The 21,565-nt window shown below is 36.6% G+C and overlaps 1 protein-coding gene across 2 annotated transcripts in view; it reads right to left on the bottom strand.

Moving 5' to 3' along the window:
• The window catches only part of LOC134653068 (G-protein coupled receptor Mth2-like), a 47,615-nt gene extending 35,085 nt beyond the window's left edge, over nucleotides 1-12,530 (bottom strand). For both annotated transcript variants that reach the window (XM_063508357.1, XM_063508358.1), the window contains exon 1: nucleotides 11,754-12,530. In XM_063508357.1, coding sequence (XP_063364427.1) covers nucleotides 11,754-12,191 — 438 coding nt within the window. In that variant the 5' untranslated portion in view covers nucleotides 12,192-12,530. The remainder of the gene's footprint in view (nucleotides 1-11,753) is intronic.
• Between the last annotated feature and the right edge of the window lie 9,035 nt (nucleotides 12,531-21,565).

Here is a 21,565-nt window from a genome sequence, read left to right as displayed (position 1 = left end):
ACTATTGTACTGTGTTTAAGCACTGACATCCTGGACGATTCCCTGACATAGCCTCTCTAATTTTTTTTCTATCAAAAAAAATTCGCGCTCGCTACGCTCGCGTTTTTAATACCATTTTAAAGGTTAAGCCTAATTTGATAAAGGTGGCATTCTGATGGGAACCCTACCGAGCGACTACTACTACGACTTAAGCACTGACATCCTGGAAGCTTCGGCCCTTCGGCCCTACGCGGAGCTCGGCCTTCGGCCTTCGCATTTAGACACTGATACCATTGTTCTGTGACTAAGCACTGACATCCAGGACGCTTCGGGCCTTCGACCCTACACGAAGCTCAGCCTTCGGCCTTCGTATTTAGACACTTAAACTATTGTTCTGTGCTTAAGCACTGACAGCCTGGACGCTTCGGGCCTTCGGCCCTGCATGGAGCTCGGCCTTCGGCTTTCGCATTATTTAGATATCCACACCAACGTTTCACGTAAACCACGATGCTATGTCAGGCTGTGTCCCTGACATAGCATCCCTCAATTTTTTTTCTATGATAAAAATTCCGCGCTCGCTACGCTCGCGTTTTTAATACGATTTTAAGGGTTAAGTCCTACTTTAATAAAGATGGCATTCTGGGCACCCTACCAAGCGACTACGACTTAGGCCATTTTTTTTTAATTTAAGTGTTATTTAATAAATAAGACTTAAATTAAAAACTTATAATTAAACATTTTTTTACACTGTTAAAAGTAATCCCCGGTACATACATATATGTAGATATTTAGTTGTGCATACATAAACATTGTAAATAAAGTGTAAATACTCGGCCTCAAGTTTTTGATATCTATAATATTCTCCTTTCCTCTAATCTTACTTCTAACTAATATAATATTAGACCTAAATTTGAAAGTTTGTTTTTCTACTCCAGCACTTAAATGTGTCAATTAAATGACTGACAGTGATATCTAAAGCAATGTCATTTGAATGCTTTGTCTATAGGCTCATAAGATGACTGCTAGCAGTCATCTTATGAGTATAATACAACTGCTTTATTTTTTTTAAAGATACAAGTTCCGATCATCTTGATTGAAAGAGGTATGTTTTCATTTACAATAATAACTCTTTTTTTTTTTAAATAATAACTTAATTTTTTTTAAATAATAACTCTTTTTTTTTTAATTATAACTCTTTTTTTTTAATAATTTTTTTTTTTTTTTTTTTTTTTTTTTTTTTTTTGCTGCAGCTGTCATAGAAAAAGTAATGTATGCAACAGCTCATAATTGGTTCTTAAAATTCTCGGGTCTTTTTTTACAAAACTCGACTACGTCTCGTTTTGTAACTTCGACCCTTGAATTTTAAGAACCCTTATTATATCACTGTTGCATAAACTACTATAGGAAGTATGGATTTCTATGTGTATAATTCTTAATTGTTCATGCTCAGAATGATTTGGAGGACAGAATTGGATGATAATTGCCATGGACATGATTTGGATAGGTACAGTCAAGAACGTAAAAATACAAAAGTACTGTACTGTATTGTCCGTTATACACCTACTACTCTGTGTCGTTTAAATCACGTCTAATATTGGAATAAGGGCGAAAAAAAACTATTGGTTTTGGAGTGTAGTTTTGTTTAGTGGTACCTATACCTAATTGTAAAATATTTTATCTGGACTTCAGTCCGCTAATCGTATCCATCTGTCAACTTTACTTCAAGTTCCGCCTCCAGGGGAGAGAAAGAGAAATTAGGGATGAATTAGCTTACTGACACAGACCGAATTCCACGCGGGCGGAGCCGCGGGCACAGCTAGTAACTAATAAATTAATTGTCTCTATGGACGACGTTTTCCTCGCGTTGCGTAACGGGCCGACCAACATTGGTAAGTTTAGAGTTTAGTAAATGTTAGCTTTTAATATGAAACTTTTTCTCATTTTCCTCGGTGGCCAGAAATCTGGCTGGCAGTAGGTCAGCCGGCCATTAAAATAAAACAATAATATAATACATAATTATGTCTCTATCTTTCTAGAATATCTAGAATAAATATTTATTCTTCGTAATATGGTTAACAAAGCAACATATTTATACCATTCGTTACGGAACGAACTCGCTCCCTCAGTGGCGGATTTCCCATAAGGCACAGTAGGCTCGAGCCTAGGGCGGCGAGATATTAGGGGCGGCAAATTGTGACAAAAAATTCGCTGTTATAACAAGAAATAATTCAAAATTAGGCAACGAATTCTCAAAAAAAGGTACCCATAGAGGGAAATGCTTGGAAGTCTTGGAACACAATTTTGGACTTCGTAACTTTGTTTGAACTAGTTAGGAGGTGAACATATCAAAAGTCCCCGGCCGTAGCCCTTGCTGAGCCGGGGGAAGCGGGGTTTGATTGAAGGTCCCATTTTTCGGTTTTTCGCTTATATCTCGGAAACTATGCGTTCTAACGACAAACATGATCATTATACAAAATGAAACCTGATTAAATTTGCTACAAGTTTTACTCAGTCAAGTTTTTCGATATCTTGAGGGCCCTCTACACTTGTGCGCGAATCGCGTCGCGAAGCCCCGAACGCGAGTGTGGCGTCGATTTCGCAGTGGCTCTTGAAATATTGCATTAAATTTTCTTCAATAATATTGACGAGGAAAGGAACCCGAAAAATTTTAACAGTTTATTACTGATCATATTAAATGACTAAAATGTCCTTTCAACTTCTCTGGAATTCGCTGGAGGCCAAAATAAGGAAAAAAAATGTTATATGAGTGTTTATAGGTGAATTTTGGCAAAAAAAAAAGATTTTCTTATGTTTCTTTTCAGAAAGATTTTTTTAATGTTTTTGTACATAAAAAGTAAGTGTTATTGGTAAAACTGTCACTTAAAATGAATAAGTATTTGCTTTTTTTCGTAAAACCTATTTTTTTTTGCAAAGCGTTACTACTTTCTGACATTTAAGGATAATATGTAGACTACGTCGCATAGTGGCAACATCGCCACCGTAAATGCATTTTAGATGTTTTGTTTTTTAATTGGTAATAATTCTGAAACTAGGCGAGTTCCAGAAAAGTTTATAGGACATTTTAGTCTTAAATTAAATATGATCAGCGGCGATATCATGGTCGCATTTTTATCATTTGTCATGTTATGCGTCACTTTCGCACTTACATACTTGTTAGAACGTGACAGGCATGATATCATAAAAAACCGACCATCTTAGCCCTACAGGAATACACTGTTAAAATCTTATAGGTTGTACGTAGTTGTACCGTAAATATTTACATATTATGTATTGAAGGAAATTTAATGCAAAATTACAGAGCGGATTTCTCAAAAACTAAACAAAATACCTATCGAAAAACTCGACTGACTCGACTGTATAAAACTTGTAGCAAATTTAATTAGCTTTGATTTTGTATAATGAATTTGTCACAAGGACGCATAGTTACTGAGATATAATAAGCAAAAACCCGAAAAATGGGACCAACCAAACCCTCCTACCCCCGCTCAAGGGGACTTTTGATATGTCCACCTCCTAACGAGTCCAAATAGAGTTACTAAGTTAAAAATGTGTCCCAAGCATTTCCCTCTACCCTTTTCGTCGCCTGACCTAAATGTAGTCAATATGATGGGTGCTGATGCTGAGAAAGGGGCGGCTACAAGGCCTGGAGCCTAGGGCGGCAAAGACTGCAAATCCGCCACTGCGCTCCCTACCTTAGGTTCTACCGCGAAAAACGAATAGATATCGATTTTCGTTTAGCGGTAGACCGTCTAGTCCTAATACCTACCGATTCTGTTGAATATTCAGAAATCAAACTGTTAGGTATTGGTCTGCATAAAATTTCGATCCGTAAGCTGAAACGTCTCTCATGGTTCCGACTCAATGTTTGTTTTGCTGATTGTGCCTGAGGGGCAAAATTCGGAATTCATAACGCGGCCACTACTCGATAAGATATCTGGGGCAATTTCATATCGGGATAAGTTTTGGAATGCGGAACATGAAAGCTTTTTGAATTATGTAACACCACCCGTAGGTATTTAATTTATTCGTATCTTTATCCGAATTTTTAAAATGTTTGTATATATAAGAGTCTGTGCGGAAAGAGAAAAGTCGTGGAATGTATGGGACCCAATACATTAGCTCTCTCTTAATGAGTATTATTGAGTTATTCTTCTTTATCTTGATTGCCATCCATATTATCATTAGCAGTTATTATCTCTGGAGAAGAAGTAGAACGTGTATCGGAGGCACGCAATCTGGGATTACTAATGGATGAGTCATTGCGTTTCGAGGGGCATATTGCGGAAATTACAAGAAACGCATTTTATAGACTCAAAGTACTTTATCGAATTCCGAATTTTCTCAGCGTCGATCTGCGAATTAAACTTTGTAATTCTTTAGTACTTTCTAAATTTGATTATGCGGACATAGTCTATGGTCCACGTTTACTAGCCCGCACTGACCGTATAGTCCAGAGAGTGCAGAATACATGTGCTCGTTATTGTTTCGGAATTCCGCCACGTGAGCATGTGACACCTTATTTAAACTCAGAAGGTATTCTCAAAATGACATTTCGTAGAGAGCTGCACCTGTCATCTTTGTTGTTTGGAGTTTTTAAAACCTCAGAGCCAGAGTATCTGTTCGAAAAGTTCAAATGGCGCGCAAGTAGGTCGAGCTTGTATGACATCAGATCGGTTTGTAACGAATTAGTATTACCACGTCACCGTACTGCTGCATTTAGAGGTAGCTTCAAATATACAGCAACGAAATGCTGGAATAATATACCTCCACCCCTCAAAAACTTAAGCACAGTAAGCAGTTTTAAATTGCAGGTTAAACAACGTCTTATGGCAATACAAAACACGCTACCTCCTGGTACTAGAGCCACGCCGTCTTATATTATTTAAAATGATGATATTTGTGCACCGTATGTCTTTATTTATTTATTTTTTACCTCTATTAAGTATATTTCCATTCATATCTATCTTATCCATCTTATAAGATCATATAGGACATAGGTACTTCCTCCCATATTATTATTCTTTATTTTCTATTCAATTTAGTTTACACCATAGCTACTATTGTTCTGTCCAAATTCTATCATATAGAGTTCACACTCACACTTATTTAACATAACTGCAAGGCATTTAGTTTTCGACTACAGCGAGTAAGGAATAATGTATCAAGGGTCTGCCTGAAAACCAGCGTTGTAGTAAATAATAACGGGTTGCACTCAGGGAGTGCCGGCAGAAATGAAAACTCAATGACTAGTGCAAAATGCACTATGTATAATTGAGGTTAACGCCATCTAGCGTTAGCGTTAATTACTTGAAACCTCTAAGCACATCACTGTTAGTACTCGAGTTATATTAATACCAGTTAGAGCGAAACTCACTCGATGGCATTTAAATCAATAAAGAAAAACTCAATGACATTACATGTACCTAACGGTTTAGATCAGGTCACGTATCGTCTTACGCTGTCTCGAGTTTAACATTTTTTCCCCACCTCAAAAAGTGCACAGCACCGCTAAAGAAGTTTTCACTTCAAAAACAAAATACAAACCCGCTAAATTGTAAGCGACGAACTATAACGTAAGAATGTAAGTAATAGTAAAAGTATAAAGACTATCATATGTTTTTTCTCTATTCTATACCAAATTTCATCTCAATTAGGTCAGTGGTTTAGGCAGAAAAAGTTAACAGACATACCTACTTAGTTACGTTCGAGTAGGGGTTTTATAGAGGGGTTGGATGTATGACTGATACTAGAACTTTATTTGACAGTTAATTTCAACATTTCTCGTAGCATTATTGAAAAAGTTTAGCGGATAAATGCTCTCAAATGTGCAACACAGTGGAAAATAGAAAAAGAAATTCTAGTGAAAGAAATTGGTATTGCAGCGACCATTTTATATCTGCCCGAGTTACGAAAGATACTTGAAAAAATAAAATTAAAAGACATATGGGACCTGTATTGTACGACAAAAGCAATACGTGCATAATCGTAGGGGAAGGTAAGCTGTAAGGAAATAAAATTCTGCATTGCACGTTAGTCCTATAAATTGCAACAGATGCGCCACGTATAAGTACCATGTCGTGAGACTGTTGAGCTACGGTTAAGTACCTACCGTTTGCTTACTGGGTATTGATGGTGAACATTATGTTAAAGCATAACACAAATCAATCGAGCAAAACCTGTCAAGACAGAGATACGAAAAATTGCTATAGATACCTACCTACCTATTAAATAGGTTATCTATCTAATACCTTTAAACGAGCAATTCTTGTTTATTTATTTATTTATTTATATATATATTTCGGGGATCTCGGAAACGGCTCTAACGATTTCGATGAAATTTGCTATATGGGGGTTTTCGGGGGCGAAAAATCGATCTAGGTCTTATCTCTGGGAAAACGCGCATTTTTGAGTTTTTACATGTTTTCCGAGCGAAGCTCGGTCACCCAGATATTTGTAATGTACCTACCTATATTATAACATATCTATCCAATACCTTTAAACGAGCAATTCTTGTTTATTTATTTATTTATTTATATGTATATTTATTTATATACTTATATATTTCGGGTATCTCGGAAACGGCTCTATCGATTTCGATGAAATTTGCTATATGGGGGTTTTTGGGGGCGATAAATCGATCTAGCTAGGTCTTATCTCTGAGAAAACGCGCATGTTTGAGTTTTTATATGAGCAAATAAGCTTTGTAATTCAGTTTTGTAAAAGTTCGCAGGCATGATGCTAATACAATTGCGAAAACGGGGAAATAAGTATATAAAACTTATTCTCTGTTAGATAATATCCATGATTATTTCCTTGGGGAAAAACTCAAGCATGCATGAAAGTCTGGAGCTCTTCCAATATTGCCACAGTAATACTTTGACTCATATATAAAAACTGTCCCATATTATCCCGGAAAACGCTGTCCTTGGTCGCGATCCCTGCGGTAAATAATAACAGTTCCGATACCCAGGTAATGATTATATCATCAATGTTTCATTAATTTCACAAAGAGACATGTCATCATTATTATAAATAGCATTGTCTTCGGAGCGTAAAAATAAGTCTTCAAAGGTACCTAATTTTACGTTATCATAAATAAGAATTAATTTTTCCATCCAGCATGAGAAGTAAGCTCAACTCGTCACGTGAATGAATCAGAATCGCCAAACAGTCTGGCCGTAGAATTCCAGGCACTGTATATAGCTGTCGATAAGAGAAATATACAAATAGGTATTCAGTAATTTATTTACAGCTAAACGAACCGAATATTGACGGCGAGCGGGCTGAGATTTATCATTCTTAACTCAGAATTTTTAATGATGCTTCAATGGTTCGTTCGATGATAAATTGATAATGTACCTAGGCTATGGATGCACACAACATTTTATTAGGGTAGGTAGATGAAAGAAAGCACTCCCTACTTCTACTACCTACTTACTAAGGTAGAGACGGTTTGTAGCCTTGTGTTATGGTGTCCTAGGTACTAACTAAATATTATAGCCTAGTTAGGATACCTACATTTAAACAGAGTAGGCAAAAGGTTCATAAATTAAACACTACAAATGACTAGGCTAAGTTTTAGTACTTTTACTTTTGAAAGCGCGACGCTATTCGACTATTATCGTTATCGTAGCAACTTTACTCGCTATTTTGTTAAACTCACGTTACAATTATTCTTTAGCTACAGTAAAATACGTACTATTTAGTTTGATGCTGAACAGCTGCTTGCTATTTACACAATCCACTCGATTCACACACTGAAAACATACTAGTCGAATACGAGATATGGCATAAATCTTCTCGTATTGTGCTTAATACGGAGTGTCGGAACTAAAAGTGTTTCCCGCGCAACGACTGACAAAAATAACATAAGGCCATTGGGAAGCCGTAATTCTACTTTTTGACATTAGTTTCTATAATGATAAGTTTTCTTTTGTACCTACAATAAAGATTAAATAAGTGAAATATCCGGCAGATCTATTAAAGATCTTAAACTTAAAACGAAAGCGTACCTACAATGTGCTGCAACGGCGAGGCCATTCAGTTGAATAAGAGAGACTTGAGTGTGATTGATTAGAAGAGCTTTCGTATTAGGTTTTAGAGAGGCCAGAGTGGCTAAATACACATCAGAAGCTAGTTTACAATTTGGTTTGGTATGGACGGGTTTATTTTATTAGCACTCACTAAAAACGCCTGTGTATTTTAGGGTTTTATAAAAGTTAGACTTTTGATTTTTATCAACAAGAAACGAAAATATAAAATACAGGGAAATTAAATAAAGACAAAGTCCAGTAAATAAGATAAGTTGCGGCGAACCTTGAATGTCGGGAATTGCGGTACTTATCTAACCGCCAGTTTTCATGAGTTTTTCTGGTTTATATTATATTATAAATGGGCTTACTCATGGCCACAGACTAGCCGAGGCGAAGACTTGGCCTACGATGGAGCGAGCCTGCCCAGAAGGTGCCTGTTCACCCTTGATTTGAAGGTCGCAATTTTAATAATGACTATTAGGTACCTAATGGAATAAAATCACTCATTGTCATCGAATATCAAATGTATATATGATTAATTCAATAACATAAATATTATCATAGAACCCGTCAACACATTTTGCTAGCCCTACTATTGTTGGTTCCTAGATAAACTCTTGAACATGTGGCATCAGTTTATACCATCTTTTGATTCCCGTATACACTTTGATAGATTTTTCTCAGCGTATGGCAATTATCAGCCACAGCGCACGCTGCAACGCGCCAGTTGAAACAATAAACACATTGGTTTTACACCAACGCCCGTATTCAGAAAGAATATTTAATCGCAATATAATACCAATTCAATGTAACCTTACGTCACCTAAAGTTTGTCCCATAAAGTATAATAGACGCGTAACGGTCACTCAAAAAACAGTTTCAATTTGGAATTCGTAAGGCGAAAATATAGTAAAAGTACAAGAAAATATAGCAAACATATAGTAAACATCAATGTGACAAGGTACGAAATTGTACTGAAATTAAATTCCCTGACACTTGGAATATACAATAAAAATAACATAAGTGCCTGTCATATAAATGTTGAGGAATTATTCTGGAACAGCCGTTTCAAACAGTGTCACAAAGTGTGCTCGCTGACTTTACGGCGCTTTCGAATATCTGCGGACGTGTACTCTTGTCCCATCAAGCATAAAAGCCGTAACAGCAAGTCATTACATTGTTTAGATAGTGTACCTATCTAAACCACACCAAGCTGTATGTTATTTCAAGAATTTACAAATCCTCACTTGAACTTCTGACTTCGGCACGTAAAATGGGAAAACAATAAAATAGCCAATGTAAATATTAGTAGTTGTCAAAGGTTATGTTTTCAATATGCACCCTGTTACTTTAACGTGTTGCGCAGAAAACGTGGAAACAAGAAAATACGCCTGCACGAGCATATAAATACGCTGCACGCCTAAATATTACGTACCTACATATTGGATCGTGTAGCTAACAACTTATGTACACAAATAGAATGCAATGTTATTTATAAATCTTTTCTAAATTATATTGAACTATCATTTAAAGAAAACGATATGTTTTAGAAGTGGGTGTGATACTTTTGTAGGCGGGCGTAGAGAGCTGGTAATAAGGAAAGGGCAGAAACCTACTGCATTTTTGATGAAAACGAAACTACTGTGTACCTACCTACTAATATATTATACTGATTAGGTACTAAAATAACTAGAAATACAGTATAAGTAAGAGGTATTATTGTACTATTTAACAAGCTTTTATTAGGTCGACCTGTATGTAACTATGTAATGTAATCTAAGGTAACTAATTTAACCATCTTCCAAGGATCGTAGCGTCATGAAAATTGGCAGCTGTATGTATGTAGTTCTGATGACAATACGATATATGGTATGTACTGTCGAACTGATCTGATGATGGAGACAGGAGGTGGCCATAGGAACTCTGTGATGAAACAACGCAACCTAATTGTGTTAGGGGTTTTGAGAATTGTCTCGATGAGTATTAGTTGTCTGTCGTATAAAAAGTACAGTCAGCGATAAAAGCTTGTACCAAAAATGAAATTTTTGCCAAAAACTTATTGATAGACTCGACTCGACGCAATGTTGGGAAACCTTGTTCTGATGACACATGCCAAAAATCTACTCTTCGCTTACTCAGTGAGTTCGCTCTTCTTTAAATTGCCGACGCAATTGACCATTGTCAACAGACATCGTCGTTTCCTTATCTTGCGTGTTCAAATATTGAGACGCTTGGTTTAGACTTCCTTGAACCATGGTGACCGAAAACCTTATTCTCGGAACATCACTCAAATAAATGTTGATCGGAGAATTTGTAAAATAATCTTCTTTAACCCCCTATTTTCGCGATAAATAAAATTACGAAAGTCGGAAAATACACTGCTACAAGTGCTAAACCAAGGTTAATGATAGAGGACGCTAAAAGCAAGTGTGTATGTGTCTTCCCCTTAAAACATAAAATTGCTCGTTCTAGATTTTGTTTCGCAACATCAATCTACTTACTCATCACACAGTTCAAGACGTTGCAGGCCATTATCTTCCCAATGACAGGTTTCCTACTTTAAACTGTTTATTTACTTTAGGCGATGACTAATAATTCAAAATTAGATGATCATGCCAGTGACACCACCAATTTTAATCCTAGAGTAAAGTAAATTTAGCGCGCATCTCACGCACGATTTTTACTACATTTCCATTGCACCAATCAATAAGTTGTATCAAAACAAACTTATTTTGATACAACTTGCATTGATAGAAACCTTACTGGTTTTACGATATTTTCTAAATTAAGGTTTTGTCACACAGGCGAGTTTTCCGGACGGGGCGTGAGCGGGGCGCGCCGCTTTTACATATAAAACGCTCACGCCCCGCTCACGCGCCGCCCGGAAAACGCGCCTGTGTGACGAAGCCTTTAGTTAGATATTGTCGTTGTAATTACTTAAATTAAAAAAGTTAAAGAAAATCAAAACCGTAATAAATTGTTGAAAATAGATTCGGGCTCCGTATCAGTAGCGGAGCGCCTTGCTTGACTTGTAAAACTTGATTCCCATTGCATCGGCTTGCCTAATTTTCAGACAGGTTTTGCACTGTTCCTTCAGTACATGAAGAAAAGGAAGCCAAATTAGCTCCGGCTTGCCTATGCTGATGAGTAATATATTATGTATTTTTTATAAAAGATGCGTGGTGGGGCAGAATATACCTTTCATTCCATCTAGGTACTTATATAATATAGTTTATTGATAGTAATACTTCCTACTTACTCAACACCTTCGGTACATGTATAAGAGGTACCGAAGGTGTTGAGTAAGTAGGAAGGTATAATAATTATTATAATTATTTTAAAAAACTTAGCCCATCAAAAACATTCCAAACACGGGAATGTTTCATGGCCGGCGGGTTTTCGAGAACTAACGGGCGCTGCATGGTTCCATTTTTATCACCTGTCACTATGCCCGTCACTTTCGCACTTACATACTTGTTAGAACGTGACAGGCATGGTGACAAGCGATAAAAATGCGACCGTGCTACCGCCGTTGCGGCGAAGACTTGGATTTTATCATGAACATTTTGTCATCGCATCATGAACTAAGTACTAACATTATAAAAAAAACTAACCTACCGGGTTTATTTGATGTAAGGTGTAGGTATTTAATGTAAGGTTTTCTGTACTTTGTACCGGATCTTTCTTTTCCATACAGTGTTGAAGAATACGTATACTGACCTGTTGAATGTAAATTCCTTCGCCCCACATCGAGTCCACCAAATACCGAGAATCACACAGCTTATTGTTGTACATATAAAAGAAATGCTCATGTGCTCTTATATCCAGGTTTTCCATATCTTTGAATATCTGCGGACTGAAGGGGTTGAGTTCCTTTAAGTCATAGTCCGTGCATTGTCCATTGATGAAGAGTTGACCGCTAGGACAACACTTCCATAGGCAAGTGCGTCCAATACATGGACACCCGAGCCTAACAGTCGCGTTGTTTTCTTCAACTTCGTACCACGAGCCTTCGGCATACTCCACCCCATCGTAGAATATTGAATTGTTTTCAAACTGTTCACCATATGTAATGTTCACACTCTCAACTCTCCTACACGGTTCACAGTTCACACTGCACAGTAAAATTAGCGGAAAAACTATCAATATCTTGAACATTGTTAATAACTAACTAAAGACAAAGAAACGGCTTGTTTACAGTCTTAATAACATATCTCACAAAAACATTTGACTGCACTAACTGATAACTTAAGTTTTGCAATAATAAACAACACGAATTTTCTTAGTATTTTAAATGACTAACAAAATTGCAACTAAATCAAATCGTTTACGCCTTATCACAGTACCGTGTTATCAGGGCACTCGTGAGGTAATTCGATGTATCATTTTTTATAAGTGCGTTATGATGATAAGAGATAAGTATCGCGTTCTTCGGATAGTCCGCGAGAGGGCGTGAGGCGTGTGTATGGCGCGCCGGTTGGTCCCCGACTGAAGAGGTGCCCGAGTTTCCCTCATTAGCTCAACCCGCACGTTAATAACATAGCTCTGGAACCTGAGTCTGGAACGTATGTCCGTATACGATTGACCAAAATATAGTAGTAGTAGGAGTAGGAGTAGGGATTTTCAGCTACCTTACCTAATCATGCTGAAAGAAAAATTCAGGCTGTACTTACTGTAAGCGTAAATCCGTAGTCCTTAGTTTATGTTAACAAAATTCTCCAGAGTACCTACCTATAGATATTAAATATAAACAATTAAAGTTAAAATATATAAAACTAAAAGCGTTTATTTAAAATGCGTTACATGGAAACTACGTAAACGGCCAAGTGCGGTACATTAAGTCCGACTCGCGTTTGACTGAACATTTCTTATCGGTTTTCCTGTCAGTAAAGAACTATTTTGTGTATTTTTTTCAAAATTTTAGACCGAGTAGTTTCGGAGATAAAGGGGGGGGGGGCGGGATGATCGGACAGACAGACAGACGCACGAGTGATAAGGCTTCCGTTTTTTCCTTTTGAGGTGCGGGGTGCGGAACCCTAAAAATGTAAAAAAAATTAAATCGTGTCGGACGGACATTACAGTTCAGACTGTTTGGCCAATTGGATGCTGGTAAACAATAAGAGTGTTTTAAACCCCACATTTGACATTAATAAATACTTAGGTACCTAGGTATTCCAAAAGAAAAAAAAAAGCGGCCAAGTGCGAGTCGGACTCGCCCATGAAGGGTTCCGTATTTAGGCGATTTATGACGTATAAAAAAAAAACTACTTACTAGATCTCGTTCAAACCAATTTTCGGTGGAAGTTTACATGGTAATGTACATCATATATTTTTTTTAGTTTTATCATTCTCTTATTTTAGAAGTTACAGGGGGGGGGACACACATTTTACCACTTTGGAAGTGTCTCTCGCGCAAACTATTCAGTTTAGAAAAAAATGATATTAGAAACCTCAATATCATTTTTGAAGACCTATCCATAGATACCCCACACGTATGGGTTTGATGAAAAAAAAATTTTTGAGTTTCAGTTCGAAGTATGGGGAACCCCAAAAACTTATTGTTTTTTTTCTATTTTTGTGTGAAAATCTTAATGCGGTTCACAGAATACATCTACTTACCAAGTTTCAACAGTATAGTTCTTATAGTTTCGGAGAAAAGTGGCTGTGACATACGGACGGACAGACAGACGGACAGACGGACAGACGGACAGACAGACAGACAGACATGACGAATCTATAAGGGTTCCGTTTTTTGCCATTTGGCTACGGAACCCTAAAAAGGTCACAAATCCGTTAACATAATAATTATGTTGTCTGTTATTGCATCAATGCGTTTAGTACCTTATTGCAGTAAGGCCTGATTTACATTGATTAGGTACTTGTGTTTAGTAGCAAATGTATGAACTCGCACTTAACATTAATCAATGTGTGTCGGCCCTAATAGGCAGAACGCCTACCTACCTACTAAAATGTCAATAATGTGTTAAGAGAGGGTAACTCATTGTTGTGGAAATCACATTCCATTCATATTCCATTAGATCTGTTTTACAGAAGCGCTGTGAAGGTAAGTTGATAAAAAATGTGTTTATAATAAGTAATTTTACGAATTTAGTGCACAAATCTACATATTAATTGTTGTAGGTTTTCAAGAGGTAAATACTAATGTAAATCGAAATACCGTATATATCGACGCGTAATCACACTCGTTATCGAGGGTTACATTTTTGAGGTTAGTTTGCCGAAAACAATAAGCAAAACCGTTCATGAGCAAAACCGCAAAATGCTTATGTTTTTCTTAGAAATTTATTTTAAATGCAAAGTTCAACCTATTTGAATGTATGCACATTCGTAAAATAATGGTATTTATATAGGTACCTAATTAAAGACTGTAAGTAAGTAGGTACGTTTTGTCTAGCGTTTTTTTCGATAATCTTCACTCGATTCGTACTACAATGCCACAATTGAATTATTTTTTTCATTAGCTGTTTTATGCTCATTAGAATGTCATCTTACCTATAAGGTATAATTTGGTATATAAAAAAAAAATTAATGGAAAATGTGCTAAAGACTGTCAGAAATTTCACCAACATAGAAGTTTAATTTTTTTTACTGCTTCAAGGGACCGTATAGACTTGAGTAGGTATATGGTTTAAATTTCAACTCGATACCTCCACGCGTTTCCGAGATAAAGGGTATTAACAGACGGAGACGGACGGACAGACGGACGGACAACAAAGTGATCCTATATACTCTTAAGGGATCCGTTTTTAGGGTTCCGTACCAAAAAGGTACAAAATGTTGCTTTTGAGGATAATTTTACATTTTAATGAGTTACGTTTTATAATATGTACCTACCTCATTACAGTATTCCGTGATGGACACTGACGCAGAGGACCGGCGGATGCTGCTGACGCTGTCGACGGGGCGGAGGATGACGTTGGCCGAGTACAAGCGGATCCACCAGCCCATGCGGGTGCCGGGGGCGCAGCCTCAACTGCAACAACCCAGGTAACTAACTATACTACTAGCCACAGACAAGACATCCTCTAGACTGGGCATAGTGACGCTACCCCTTCTGCCACTATATACGGTAGTTTTACTCCATCTTCGAGTCAAAGTGTCAGAATCCCGTGCCGTGATTGGTCCGTGTCTTTGAACGGACCAATCACGGCACGGGATTCCCTCACCTCGTCCCCCCGCACCCCCGTATTTTTGGCAGCATCGGTTTCATGAAATAATTGCTCTAAACTCCGTCTAGAGGATTCCTAGTCTATGCTACTAGCTAGCACAGAATAAATAATAGTACTACCGTACAGAAATTACACTTCCTACAAATCCGAAGTTTGACAGCGATTCAGGGATGAATCATGCCCCTTTCTAATTTATGGCACTATCCCTTTCGGCAATTTAGGGTTGTCAAATTTCAAGTAATTATATTATATGTGGTTGTGCATGCAAAGGAACTTTTGCGAACCCTAATAATTGCTCGCAGCAACGCTGAGCCGAACGGAACCGAGAGCGCCCGAAAGGTCCAGTGTCAACCTACTGTGATATTTTGACGTACTTACCTATTGATCGTTCTCTAGCGATAATGGCCGCCAAACGCTGGTGCGTAGCAAAGAGCAGCAACGGCCAATGCAACGCGTACCTCGTATGCAATCACAGCAAGTGCCTCAGCATGGTAAGCCTTAGTAATCTTCTTTATATATTCTCGCTGTTTTATATAATTCAGACATTGTGCTGTTTAATACATTATTTTACTTGGTCAACAGACAACAATGAGCCAACAAGTGGACCGTCAGAACCTCAGTCAGCAAAAATGTTAATATTCCTACAAAATGGTGAACAGAGAGTTATCACGTTTACACTGCCAAAAGAAAGTTGTACGCTCCAAGAGGTTTTAGAACAGGTACTTAGTTTTTTATTTTTTATACAGGAGAATGGACACAATCAGAAATTATTCGTACATGATATACAGTGAACGCATATAAACCATGGAAGTATTCTGTCCGCTCAATTATGACCCAACGTAAAGTATTCGATTGTAGGCGGTGCTTACACACTGTTCGATTGGCAACTTCAGTGCGGCCGAGATGACAGTCAGTGACGGATGGCTAAATTGGTTTATAAAAACTACGTTTTTTTGTAATTAAAAATGTCTTCATGTGTCGTGAAGTGGTGCAGAAGTTGTTTTAGTTCATATCAAGGACAGTGGAATCACTTTTCACTTGTAGTAAACAGATAACTTCAGTAAAATTTGGAATAAACATGACGACATTTTTTATACTACCGTGCTAAGCTAAAACGTAACAACTGCATACGACTTTCATAACAACATACGACTCTTTAAATTGCGAGGATAATAGGGATGGTTTTATGCCAAATGAAGTAGACTATTTTATTAACTTATGATTAGTTTAGGTATTTTCTATATACAGTAGAATCAGCTTATAATGACATTGAAGGGAAGTAACAAACATGTCATACTAAGCGGATGTCATATAAAGCATAGTTGATAAACTTTTTATTTTATTTTTTCCAAATTAATCTCAAACTATTTTGTGAGAGATGAGTTTTATTAACCTTATGCCAATTATCAACTTTCACCGAGAGTAAAAACTAAAACAATTTAAACGCCACAGACGTCCTCGCAGGGAAAGATGTGGGGCCGGCCACGAAAACCAGCGAATTTGTCAGTATAACCGGACATAATTCCATAAAAATAGTATTTATAGGTCGAAGTTATCTTATCTGACTTTGTCACAAAGAATTTCATATGAAAACCAAACTTCGCACAGCAAGATATCTAATGTTCTATTCATGAGATAACCCGTGAGATAATCTTACCCGGTCTCCTATATGTAGATACATTTTTTTCTATCACGCTTTCTCTGAATTAATTTAACAAATACACACATTATCTCAAAATGTTGATCATTTTAATCCACCCTCTACTGTCACATATATGTAGGTTCTCTCTCAAGCCATTTCCGTCAGTAGAAAAGAGCGGCGAATTTAGAAAATGTAAGCGCGCGAACGGTTATGGTCCCATACAAAATTGTAATTATACGCCTTTTTCTACTGACAAACTTGCTTGACCGGCTATATACATAATAAAATATTTCCATTGGAACTGAAAGTGGGGATTTATTGTGACTCCGCCTGTTCAAATGTTTTTGACCCGATTCGTGTACCTACCCATGTAAATTTTGCAGGCTGTATAGCCTGTCCGATTTCTAAGATCAAGTTCGCTATACATTTACTATGGCGTACTTGATCTTAGAAAAACGGATAGACTATACCAGTACGGCTACCATCAGTTTGGCACTGACAAACGCCGTCGAGAACGTAATTTACTTTCTATACATCTCGCTCGTACTTGCATATTAGCGCAAACGACATGTATAGAAAGTAAATTACGTTCTCGATAGCGTAAATGTCAGTTTTGACACTGTCAGTGACTCATGGTACGGGCTCTGAACGTGACTTCGCACTGCCATACAGATTGATAATAAAATATACAAAATACTTATTATAGCGGAATACATTTATACCTACAACAATGAATATTTAATTATGTTGAGTTAGTCTGTCATTTAATTTCATAACAACATTTTAACTAGTTATCTTTTAATCTGCATTAAATTATTATACGTGAATTATTTGACTGGTTCTTCAATGTATGGCATAAACCTATCCCTGTCCAAGTCATATTCTAATCAAATATGAACCGCGAACTCTCAGCGGCCAGTACGTACAGCAAGAAGGTTATTAGCGGATTAATGTCGCTGATTGGTAGTTATTGACATTATATGCATTTCATCTACACTTAGCTGTGTACGTTAGTGTAATAGAGACAGGCTCTGTAAACGTATCGTCTTATTTAAATGTAGGCGTAATTGTGTATGTGTGCTAATTTGGCCCGAGAATTTGAACGGTAAAGTTCCCAAAGGCGGTTTCCAGTTTCATTTCATTTCATTTATTTATTCACAAGCAATATTTACATCGCATTGGAAATTATACATACAAATTGGCTAACACAAAAGAAATACACAGTAACATATAGGTGAACCAGGATCTATTGAGGGTGCGCCATGTTGCGGAATTTCACTGGAACTAATTTTTTCATACTATACTGAAGTTATATGCTTTCACTGATGATATACAGTAGAACTCGCTTTACGATCACGTTTAATACGATTTCCGGCTTAATATGTCTTATTACCTACTCTTGTGCTGTTAAGACGCTTTCCCGCTTGATACGCATTTTTGACGTGGCCCTCCATAATCTTCTAAAAAGTTTTTATTGTGTTTACTCCAAAATACAAAAGTTTAAAAATATTCCATGCAATTTTTTTAGGCGAATGTTCCACTTTCCGGAGATACACATGTACAATGTCTGCAAAACACAAGCAGCGAGATAGATTACTTTGTGGCAGTTGGTTCTACTTCCAGAATTGAAGACTTGCTGGAAAACAGTCCGGTAAATATAATTCCATAAAATCCATAATATGTATATCTTGCTTTACACAATGCTAGGGGAGCTCAAGAGAAGAATTTTCGAGTTACTAGAATGCATCCTGTTGAGTAGGTACCTCCACCATGTACGAGTCCTTAAAACAAAGCCCCGCGTCCAGGATAGCCCGTCAGAATAGAAAATAAAAACGGTCCAGTGCGAGTTCGTTAACTTTAAAATTTTTCATGTAAATACAAACGACAGGGTTGAAAGGAGGAAAGGAGGGGAGGCCTTTACCCAGCAGTGGGACACTAAACCATCAGGCTAACAAAAAAAACTATATTCACGAAAGAACTATGTAACTATATTGGCAAGAAGTATACTAACAGCGCCATCTATTGGCAAATTGGCTCACTAATTTACGCGACATGTATGTATGTTGGTTTCTCAGGGATAATTCTTTATCACGTGAACCGATTTCAACAATTTTTATTTTATTTGAAAGAAGGAGTTTTTAGTATAATCTCATAGATATTTCAAGTATAATAAAAAACACCCGCAAACCTTCAATTGCAAATTAAGTTAGAAAATATTTTTTGATAATTACAAAAAAACTTTTCAAGATAGAAGTGTGATTATATTTTTCCTGTAATATTTATGATAATGTTATTATAATGTAAAAAAATCATAATTTTTCGTTGGTAAACTTCGCAGATAAGGGGGGAGGGGTTGGTATCTTTTTTCACATTTTCCTTCAAAAGTAAATTTTTTTCACTATAAAAATAAAATAAAAAAAGGTTTTGTAATGTTCCATTCGAGCTCTTTCAAATTATATCCCACTCGAACTAGTAACTAGTCTTTGGAATTTTGCCCCCTCTTTATATTGGGCATTTTCCATAATTAATAAAAATAAAAATTACACTTCCAATGTGTTTGGGTTAGCGTTGTTCATAACTATTCCAAATTTCAAATTGATAGCTTTAGCAGTTCTCGAGATAATTAGTAATGTGACAGACAGACAGACGGACAGAGTCGCACCATAAGGGTTCTGTTTGTACCTTTTTGGTACGGAACCCTAAAAATGATCGTCTGAAATACTCGAGCGCGTCAAATTACGGTATAGTGGATTAATGACTTTTTAAAAAGTGTCAATTTCAATAATCTGACGATTTCAGTGATCCGTAAGCAAGTGGCAGAGTAGGGCAATTAATTTTTAGTATTAATGTGAAACTACGTAAGTCTAGTGTATTTTTTTTGTATTTTCATCGTAATTTATTACAAATTGCTAAAATTCCTTATACAATAAACGTTATTGCTACTAAAATTCTGGGGGAATTTACACGCACATTTTGCGGTAAATCCCCTAACTACTCGTGGATAAATTTGGAACTAAAGTTTGACCAACCAAATTTAGTGGAAATTTCTTACATTAATTATAAGAGTTCTTCCATGTGGTCATAATTGCCATTCTTTAGAAAAGAATGGGTACTCTTTTGCAGCTACTTGCTGCAAGAACTGACCGGAAAGCCGGTCAGACATGTTACATACGAGTGCACAGTAGCGCCAATCAAGTTTGCTATTTTTGCCATAAAAAAACTACAACCACTAATATCTAGGAAGTCACTGAAGGCCGTATATTTCTCGCATTTTCACTCGTTGATGTCATATGGTACGGTTATTTGGGGCAATTCCACGGATGCAAATCGCGTATTAATACTCCAGAAACGTGCGATACGGTTACTGGCAGGAGTTAAACCCAGGCACCCTTGTAAGGAAGTATTTAAGAAAAATCGAATAATGACGCACTACTCACTATACATATTCGAAGTATTGATGTTCGTAAGAAAAAACCTGCCACAGTTTAAACGTGTTGAGGTCACGGGCAAATTAATCAGATCCACGGGGAGACTCAGAACAGTGCCGCGACGCATGGCACTTTCATGCAAAAACCCGCGAGTAATCGGCCCGACATACTACGAGCGTCTACCCGCTGAATTACGAATGGAAACATCTGACGAAATATTTGAACGTCAACTGAGGGTCCTTTTATTGAATAATCCACTTTATTCAGTAAATGAGTATATGACTTTGACATTTGAAATTGTAAATTGAATCGTGTAAATTTGACATGTTCTCATTTATTGATATTCAACGTAATGTATACCATATTTATTGTATTTAGAACATGACGATCATTAAGAGATACTCGTACTTAGTTATTCCCGTATTTTGTTTTGACATGAATTGATAAAATTGTTGACAGAAGATTGATTATTTTTAAGACATTTTTAATTTGTATCTAATAAATAATATCATGTTAATGTTAATGACGATCATAATATAAATTCATGTAGATTAGTTTAGCATAATTTATAATGTAATTTCATATTATGAGAATAAATATCTAAATCTAAATCTAAATCATCAGAAAACTGGCAACACAATCTAGACAGGCTATAAAGAGAACTGAGGGCGGACGGCGGATCGCCATTTTTACTTCATCCTCAGTCAGATCAGGCATCTGGGCATCTCTTGTCTTGCGGTTGTTAAGATTATTTCAGTGTTCTAATTATTCATGTGAGTACCAAAATAAATAAATTAAGAATACGGAAATACTAAGAAAGAATGAAGTTTTTTTAGACTTTATAAAATTTCGGTCGGCGTGTCTCAATTACTAAATAAAATATTAAATAAATAAATGTTAGGGGACTCTAAAAATAAGTACTCAGTTATAAGTACATAGTACAGCACGTTGCTATCGCCATGCTAACGTTGCTAACTTTCGTTTTGTATTGTCATTTAAACAGAATTAATTGTACCTTACAAAGGCAGTTGTGAATGATGTGTTTGGGCTCATTCTAGAACAAAGGCGACCTTATTGAACTCGTTAAAAGTACCTATTTAATAATAAACAATAAAATCAGTGTTTAAACCGGCGGTAATGGCGTCGCTCTTATATAACTGAACAATGTAGGTTTTTAACTTTTTTAACTATATATAGCCATATATAGCTTACTATTTCACATTTGCGGATCGAATACCTATTTTTAACGGTTTTGCGCATACGGACAAAATA

Source organism: Cydia amplana, chromosome 12 (genome assembly GCF_948474715.1).
Source record: "Cydia amplana chromosome 12, ilCydAmpl1.1, whole genome shotgun sequence".
NCBI lineage: Eukaryota > Metazoa > Arthropoda > Insecta > Lepidoptera > Tortricidae > Cydia > Cydia amplana.
The sequence above is the reverse complement of the archived record's forward strand: the minus strand, read 5'-3'. Positions and strand labels throughout refer to the sequence as shown.